At 52.2% G+C, this 9,401-nt stretch overlaps 1 protein-coding gene across 1 annotated transcript in view; it reads right to left on the bottom strand.

Moving 5' to 3' along the window:
- SOX1 (SRY-box 1) overlaps nucleotides 9,044–9,401 on the bottom strand; it is a 2,098-nt gene continuing 1,740 nt past the window's right edge. Inside the window, exon 2 of the mRNA XM_021401839.1 lies at nucleotides 9,044–9,389. Within this exon, the coding sequence (XP_021257514.1) occupies nucleotides 9,044–9,389 (346 nt within the window). The remainder of the gene's footprint in view (nucleotides 9,390–9,401) is intronic.

Raw genomic sequence — 9,401 nt, 5'->3', positions numbered from 1 at the left:
TCCTCTCCTCTCCTCTCCTCTCCTCTCCTCTCCTTTCTCTTCCTTTCTTTTCTTTTTATTCTGGAAAACTAACATTTAAATTGAGGATGAGGCATTCTCCTTCTAGCATGCATTGGCTCTCAGGAATAATATGGGAATTTTCTTTGGCAGAATCTGTGTAGAATGATGGAGGGTCAGTGGCAGCGATCTCAGTGCTCTGCAGTAATTGTACTGTAAAGTTTCCAAAATGAGAATCATATTTACTGGGTTTATGTTTATTTAGAAGTCCAAAATGTGCTGTGCATAGTGGTAAAATCCTTCCTATTGTTTTCCATGGTCATCTTCCTGTCAGGTGAAGGTAGCCTGATCCTTGAGAAAATCTTTAACTACTATATTTGATATCAGTATTTCTTTTTGCTTCTCTAGCTTTGGTAGTATGATGGTGGTATGACGGCACTCAGCAAAACCCCACTGCTGAACCAACATTTGTGTCTCGGAGGTGCTCTGTTCAGGATAACTCCTGAAAATTTCTTTCAATTGATAGAAGGGACGATATTTCTGCAGTGGGTGTTCACCCAGCAGGAGTAGCATCCCCAGCCTTTGGTTTTACTGTGGAATCACGCTGCACTTCTTATTACTAAGATATGCCTTTAAGTTGGTCCATAGTTTGTGTCTTGTGAATGGGCAAAAACATTGCAGTTCCGAGCTCATGGAAGTTGTTGTTCAGTCAGCAGTGAGCAAAAAGAAGGGGATGACCAGAGGAGGACAAGCGTGAGACACAGGAAACCCCACAGTGGCTGTCCCTGTGCTTGTTGGGGCTGTCAGAGCTGCCTGGACCTGGCTCTGCAGAAATTGCTCAGCACCATCTTTCCACTGGCTTTGATGTATGACACTGCTTCTCCCCACTTGGAAGGAAAGGACAGGACCCTTCCACAGCATGCTTGGGGATATTTGTTAAAATAATGGATCCTCTGTGAATTTTAGCCCAAATTTTATACCTCCATCATTCCCTTCATCACTCATCTCCCACTTCACAAGTGGGACCTCCACATGTTGGACAGTGCACACCTGGCACTGGAGTTAACAAGTCTGTTAGGGCATTCAGCTCATTGCTATCTGAATGCATTGTATGGCCATTGCATCCTCGGGACACATAATAATAAGGAAATAATGATAGAGCATCTCCAGGAAATGACGCTATGGCATGTGGCTATGAAGCAGCAGCTTTCCACACACTGGCAGATTTTTATTAGAGGTGAACTGGATTTTGTAATGTGTACAGCCTTAGTTAGTTAAAGGAGGTCAACAAGCATTTTCAGTGTCTGAAGGGAGGCTGTAAGAAAGAGGGGGATAAACATTTTAGCAGAGTCTGTTGTGATAGGTCAAAGGAAAATGGCTTCAAACAAGAAGAGGTGAGATTTAGATTGGATATAAGGAAAAAGTTTTTTACAGTAAGGCTGGTGAGGCACTGGCACAGGTTGCCCAGAAAGGTGGTGGATGCCCCGTCCCTGGAGTCACTCAAGGCCAGGCTGGATGGAGCTCTGAGCACCTGATCAAGCTGTGGTTGTCCCTGTTCATTGCAGAGGAGTTGGACTAGGTGGCCTTTAATTGTCCCTTCCAACTCAAATGATTCTATGAGCCTATGTGCCTGAGGGGCAGAGCAAGAAAAGTGAAGTTTTGTCCTTTTCATGGAAATAAGTTAACTTTTCAACTATAGCGTCTTTTGTTCAGCCAGCATTTGAGGTTGCTCTACAGCAGATGACAAATACCACTGTCTAAACAGGAACTCATTGTAACTGTGAATACCTGAACACTCAATTCAGGTGTTACAAAACCTTTTTTAACATCTCTGCAATGCATAAGCACATTTAGCTTATCTACCTTGACTAGCCACTACATGAAACAACTGAATAAGAAGATTGTACCTGTTGTTCCAAATAGCTCTCTTGGTCACCCAGGGATGTAATTTGCAATAAAGACATTTCATTGCTTTTCTTATCTTAAATATCTGTGGCACGTTTATCACAACGAGATCATTCATTTATTTGGTGAGAATTGTTTTGTGACTTCTAGAACTGGAAGAATGTTATCCCAGTTTTTGGAAAATTAGGCATGGCTGCTCCTCGCCTCTGCTTATTCAAAGCAAAACATTTAGGAAATCATTTTCCTGGTGCACTCTCCTTCCCAGTTCAACTCAAGCGAGGTTCCGCTAAACAGATGTTTTGGGAGGAGAGCTGATAGAACCTTCCATGGTCTTGCCGGGAAGGTGGAAACAGAGAACTTGTAACAGAGTTCTTTCCTTACGGCCAGTGGGTGGTGGATATTCTGCCTCCAGTTCTTAGTTCTTCTGCAAGACATAAGCAATGATGGGATGCCAGGATTTGGAAAATAAACTCCCCATGTAGAAAATGACCTCATGTCTATATGCCTTCTTCTTTACCCTATGGCATTTTGAGGTACATCTCCAAGAAGTTTGCTTGTCTGAACTCCACACTTCCTTTGTTCACTTTCTCATTTCTTTCATGAATTTTGATATCCCTGAGCAATTTTCTGGAATCCGAGATGCACAATTCTCCTCCAGACATTTTCATCCCAAAATGTGCAGGATCTGCCCTCGCTGCAGCTATGTGCTCTAGGAGGTGTTTCACACACAGTGTTCTTTTCTGTTATTCTTCATCGTTCTTCAAGTTGGGAAGTATACGTGTTCATGGTGACTCTGCTGGATAAGCATTTTGGTTTTCGTATTATTTCCTAAATTCAAATACTGGGAGCAAGGAAGGAGAAATGTCAAATGGACACACACAGTCCTCACCTGCTCTATGGCAGAAAATCAATTCAGAGGAAGGATAGATAATGAAAAAATAAAAAGTAAAATAACTAAAACAGAGCAAATCCTCCTTCTGCCTTCTGCTATGTACAGGCAAAATGAAGAAGCATGCAAATGTGGAAAGGTGAGTGGATCACTGGATCAAAATGTTCATAGAAAGTCATAGAACATCCCAAGTTGGAAGGGAATCATAAGAATCACTGTGTCCCACTGAGTCTCCTTGAGTGATTACCCAAGATTCATTGAAAGGTAAAGATGGGAACCCGCGTGTAAGTAGGCTATGATCTGGGTGTCTCTGAGGTTGTTTCTGAGCCTGAGGCTTTTCAAACTGGCTGAGGATTTTGTCTGCACTGAGAAATTTTAGTCTGAGCTCCTGTACCTGGAGGCTGAGGCTGGGATGCTCGTGTTGGGATGCTCACGTTGAGCACTGGAAGCTTAAAACCTGAAGAGCCTGCTCTTTCATTCTGCTGATTTGCCTGGAATTGAGCTACCCATTGTTTGACAGTTTGAGCAAAACAATCTTTCTATACACTTCAGGGGAAAAAATAAGAGTTGAATCCAGTCCTTCTGAAATGTGTGCAAGACAGTTTCAAATAGAATATCACCATCTCCCCAATCCTCTCTCCTGTTTCTCCTGCTCCGGTGGATAAATTGTACTGCCCCAAATGTACGGTGCCTTTGTTCACCACCAGTCTCCAGTTGCTATGGAGAGTTTTATGCCTTAGCAAACTATATGTCCCCTCCTGATGCAAGCTCTTCTCCCCCAGCGGCACACGCACGGCCCCATCCCACGCCGCACCCCTTGCACCCGTTGAGCTCTCCAGCACTTTCCCAATTGAGTGCTGCCAGATGCTCTCCTCCTTCTCTTTGCCCCATTGTCCCTCTGTGAAGGTCTCTGAAGGTCTCTCTCTCTCCTGTGTCCGGGAGCCATGGCACACGTCTCCTCCCCATCAGTGAGAGGTGCCTGGAGTGAAAGCATGAACAATGGGATTTTGCTGAGCATGAAGCATATTGCCCCCAAAGCTGTGCTGACAGGCCATATTAAGTGCTGAATGACTTTCTTCAATGAGACTTAGCTGAGGGCTCCTCCCTTCAGCACAGTGCTCTATCCAAAAGAGAGAGGCACAAAGCTACATGGGGCACCCCATGGCCTTGAGACTGGGACTTGAGGACTGTCCCCCCCGACCCCACCACTTCCACTCAGTACCAGGAAGCAGTGGCCTTCCCCTGGACAGCTGTTCCAGCTCTGAGCACACTAAGGGATGTTTTTTCTTTTCCACCCTTTGTTACCTCCGGACATAGCTCAACTCCTCTTGACTTCCAGCATATCTTACACGTGCAGCACCAAAGTTGCCCTTATTTTAAGGCATGAGGGCTGCGAAGGACCTCCAGATCCCTGCAAGCACCCCGCAGCACCTCAGCCACGCAGCCACAGAACTGCAGGCACACACTGCACGGCCTCTACAGGAGGGTTCCTCAAGAACTCCAAATTTTGCATTGCCCATCTACACTTTTGCGGGGTTTCCTCCAGCAGCAGACTGTCCCTCTCCGTGTAACAGTCACCTTCCCTTTCACTCCCGCCAATGGCACCTCCCCATCCAGCCACACCCACCCCCTGGTCCCTGCTGCTGTGCTCACGGGCACAGGGCGCAGAGCCTCCCGCCCCGTCGGGGCTGCTCGTGTGCCGCGGTTCGTCTCGGCATCGCTCGGTGGAGGCACAGCGGGGCGAGAATCGGGCCCATGGGTCTGCACGGAGCGGCCAAGCTGGGCCGAGCCCCTTCCTGTTTCAGCTCCACTCGGTTTTTTACCCCTCCTCGAGTTGTATTTCCAGGTGTAGTGCTGCTCGGAGCTAAGGAGCATCATCGCTTCTGGAGAATGTGTTTTCTGCCAGAGGGAAAAACATGCCGGCAGGTGGAAGGGCCGCTTCCTCCCTCCCGCCAAAAAAAAAAAAAAAAAAAAAGGAAAAAAACTTAGTGAAGTTCCTTCCCCGACCGCTTTGTGAGTGGGCTCTGGGCTTTGCGCTGCGCAGAGGCGCCGGTGCCCCGCGGGGCGCAGAGCAGAACGGAGGCGCCCACCCGCTCCGAGCACGTCGGGGGGGCCATCGCCAGCCCGGGGCGGGCCGTGCCGCAGCAGATGGCCTCCGGTCCGGGCGGGCGGGCGGCGCGCATGGCTGGAGCCGGGCCCTGGCGTCGCCGGGAGCCCCAAGGAGGAGGATCCCGCTGGGGGCTCGGAGAGGCCTTTCCCGGCTGCCAGCAGCGCGCTTGTTTTTCGTAGCCCCCCCGGCGCCGGCCCTTTCGCCTGCACAACCCTCGCCAACCTCTCCTCCTGACCCTCCACTCTGTGAGGACCCAAGTGCCAGAGCGCACCGCTGCTGAGCCCCTCAGCACTGCGACCTGCTGCAGCCCGGCCCCCGCTGGGACCCCCCAACTCCCCCCGGGCCGTGGCGTCTCCCTTTGCCCCCCGGGGGCTCTGCTCTCGCTCCCGCTCGGCCGGTGGCAGGCTTGCGGCGGGAGCCGTCGGGGTTCCGCCGGGTGATTATAACCGGGTTTGACTGGCCGCTGATCTCAGGGTCAGGACTCTCCTCGCTAATCCCCCGCTCTCCAAACAGCGGCCCTCCTCCTCCCCCGCGTTCTGTTCCCTCTCATCCTCCCCCCTCTTCCCTCTCTCTCCTTTCTATCCCGTCTTCCTCTCGCCCCGCGCATCAACGGCCCCTCAGATGGCACCCAAAGTGAATCCCGCTCCCTTCTTTAAGGAGGTGGCACGGACACCCCTAAGCAGCACCCCGAGCCCCCTCATACATACAGCACACACCCTCGGACTCTGTCCTCCCCCACGGAGCTCTCCCACACGCTGCGGGGCGAGGGAGGGAGGGAGCAGAAAGGGGCCAGGGGGGGACAGCCTCTGGGAAAGTGCTCGGGAGAGGATGGGAGCCCAGCTCCGTGGTTTGTGTGGTTTTGGTTTGGTTTTCGTCATTTTTTTTCTTTTCTTTTTTTTTTTCTTTTTTTTTCTTTTTTTTTTTTCTTTATTCCTGTGGCGGTTTGCTCACGATGCAGAAAGCTGCAGCCCCGTCGGGCCCCCCTGTGCCCGCGGCCCGACGCTGCCCGCAGCTGGCACAGCTGGGAGGGAGGAGCCGGGACGCGGGGCAGTGCGGGGCTCCAAGAGGTGCAGGGCTGCAGAGCCATGGGCAGAGAGGAACCGTCCCACGGAAACAGGAGGGAAGCAGAGAAAGAGGAGGGGGAAAAAAGCAAAAAAGAAAGGAAGAAAGAAAGAAAGAAAAAAAAAAAAGAGAAAGAATAGTTGGAGTTGAAGCAGCGGAGTTGAGGCCAAGTTTGCGATTTGGCTCCAAGTTCGGAGCCGTTACCACGCGGTGCCCCCCGGCCCCTCCGCTCCCGCCCCCCCGGGGGAGAGGCCCCGCAAAGCCAGGGGCGGAGCGCGGGGGCCACGGGGTGCTGACCTCAGGCCCGGTCTCAGAGCAGCCCTCGGCCCTCCGCCTCAGAGCCCGATTTGCATTGTGCTGAACACGAGATGAATTTTTTTTTTAAAATTCTTCCTTATACGTGATGATAATAGCTCTGTCAATCATGTTATAGGGGGAACATTTCATACAATTTTTAGACCTAATGTACTTCAACCAGACGTCGTTCAGACCTATTCTTAGTTTTGCATGTTCAATTATTCCCTTCCATACAACCCGCACGGCAGAAGCCCGAGGGCTGAACTGTTTCACCTTACCGAAAGCCACTTCCTCTGCATGGCCAAGGTGTTCCAACTTTGTTGGGACGCCCAAGTCGGAAGTTTAACTCCAATTACACCAAACAGCCAATAAATAAGCCGCGGGAATAGATTCTAACGTTTTTTGGGGGGGGGGGGTTGTTTGTTTTTGACGTTAGCAGAGAGGATGGCACTCTTTTGCAATGCGCGCTGAGCACATCCAAAGTTTCTTTGCATTCGGCCGAGATTGGGGCAGCGGTGCGGGTAAGCCAGGAGGCGAGGCAGAGCGCTAAATTGCGGGGAGAGGAAGAAAGACGCGTTAAAATGAGCTCGTGTAAAGTTCCGTGCTGAGTTTCGTGCTATTCCTCCGTCAAGCCCTTCCTGCAGCCCTCTGGTTGTTTGGAAACGCGCAAACGCTCGTTTCCTTCTTCCCCTCGACCTCCCCAGCGCTTCCACCACCCGCACTCAGCTGCACAGCCTTTCTCTCCCTCTCTGTCGGGCAGCGCAGATTGCAGCAGCTCAGAGCCCCGGAGCGCGGCCCCGCGCCGAGCACACGCACCCCCCGCGCATGAGGTCCCGCACTGAGCGTAATGCGCTTCGGGGAACGGCGCAACAGGTGCGTGGCCGAAGGGTACGTAGTGACATGGCGCGGGGTCACGCGTGGCTGCGGGTTCCTGCGGTGTGTGGGCGCCGACCGCCTCCCTTCACATCTGCCGTGATAAAAGCTCCGAGTTAAAGGAAAATAAATATGAGAAAGGGGAAGTGGGGGGTGGGGGGTGGGGAAGAGAAGCTTATTACTTAGCTGGAAGTCAATGGACGGCTATGGAAATTTGGCATTTAACAAAATTATCGAAGTGACTCCGAGGAGTTCCGCATGCACCACGGCCAGATACAACACGGACCGAAACGGCTCCCATCAACCAGCGAAAGTCTCCCGGTTCCGGACGAACGCAACACTCATTTGTCTTCATTAAGACGCGGTTTCAGCCCGGTGCGGCCGCGCATCCGCCCCGCGTGACAAAATCACCGTTTCTCCTTTCCTTTAAGCACGCTACGATTCATTTCACACATTTATTCCCCAAGGAATGACATCAAACTCAGCTCTCAGTGCTGTCAGTGCCATCAGACGAAGTTTACACAAACTTAGAAGCGCACCGCACCGCCCGGCACAGCCCGACAGCCCGGGCAGCAGTCACCGAGCCCCGACAAACGCGCTCCAAAGAGCCGCTCCCGCACCCGGGGCAGCCTTCCGCCGGGGGATGCTCCGGGCGCTGCGTTCCTCCGCGCTATCAGCGCTGCGGCCCCGTGGAGCTCCGTGCCGGGCTCGGAACGGGCGGGAGGAGCAGAGCCCTAGAAACGCGCTCCGTGCCCTGGGAGCGTCGGCATCGCCACGGGGCTCTGCTCCGCTCGGTCCGCAACTCCGCTTTCCGTCTCGCTCCCCGCTTTTCAGCTTTCCCGGCCGTATTTTTCAGCCACACCGTGGGAAACATTGCTTTTTTTTTTTTTTTTTTAATTCCTTAAAAAAATAGAACAGGTGACTTTTTCCGCTTTGCAATTTATTTAACTCAAAATGGAACGCATCCTTCGGGTTTCTGTTTAGCAGAAAGGCTTTTTAGTAAACTATGTACAGTCTGGGTTCCCTCGTCACGCCTAGATAAAAATTATTTCACAATGCATTTACACGAAATGATACAAAAAAACTTAAAAAAAGTAGGGGGGGAAAAAGGAAAACAAACAGAAACGATGCAGATAAAGTGAAGTTTTACAAAACCTAGGAAAAAAAAATAAAAATTCAAACAAACATTGCAGCCTCAGGAAGAAAGGGAAAAAAAAAAACCAAACAACCAAAACTTGTATAAATAAACCAACGGAAATCACCCAACCAAAACAAAAGCGCGAGAACATCTACAGAAACTTGTGGCGCTGTTTTTGGATGTGCGAGGAACGAACGAGCCCCGCTCCCCGTCGGCTCCGTTTGCAGCGAGGCGGTGCGGGACGAAGCGCGGCGGCTCCGCGCGGCCCGAAAGTTGGCACCGCCCGAACTTTGGGTGTCAGCGGCGATGGTTTTGTCTTTTCGTCGCCGTCTTTTATTATTATTATTATCCTCTCTCTCTCTCTCTCTCCTCTTTTGCAAATAAACGCTCTGTGTCTCTGGGGTGAATGATAAATACTGTACAAAAAGTCTCGATAAAACACAGAAGTTCAGTCTAAAACTAGCCCCGGGATCTGGTCCTCCTAAAAAAAAAAAAAGGTCAGTAAAGCCACCGTTACCTTTTTTCTCTCTCGTTATTATTATTATTATTATTTATTATTATTACAAGAACATCAAAACATTTCTGTACAAAAAGAAAGAAAAGAAAAACAAAACAAACAAAAAAAAGGAAGGCGGGAGGGGGAGGGCGGGAAGGAGCGGAATGAAAGGCAAAAACGAAGGGGGGCGGCGGGCGCGGGGCGGCGGCGGGGCCGCAGTCCTGCGGGGCCCGGGCCGGGGCCCTCCGCGCCGCTCCGGGGCCGCTCCGAGGCCGCTCAGATGTGCGTCAAGGGGACGGTGCCGTTGACCCCCGTGCTGGCGCTCTGGTAGTGCTGGGGCAGGGAGTGCAGGCGGCTCTGGGCGGCGGCGGCCGCCGGGTCGCCTCCCTCGCCGCCCGGTAAGTACATACTGATCATCTCCCGCAGGTCCCCGGGGCACGGGGCCCGCGAGTGCGAGGTGACGGGCGGGCTCACGCTGGGCTCCGACTTGACGAGCGAGCCCAGCGCTCCCAGCGCGCCCGACGAGGCGGCCGCCGCCGCCGCCGCCGCCGCCGCCGCGGCCGCCGAGTTCTGGTGGGGCTGCGAGCCGTAGGGCAGCGCGCCGTAGCCCGAGGGCGAGGCGCTCACGTAGCCC

This window comes from Numida meleagris, chromosome 1 (genome assembly GCF_002078875.1).
Source record: "Numida meleagris isolate 19003 breed g44 Domestic line chromosome 1, NumMel1.0, whole genome shotgun sequence".
NCBI lineage: Eukaryota > Metazoa > Chordata > Aves > Galliformes > Numididae > Numida > Numida meleagris.
This window is presented reverse-complemented; position numbering and strand designations above follow the sequence as displayed.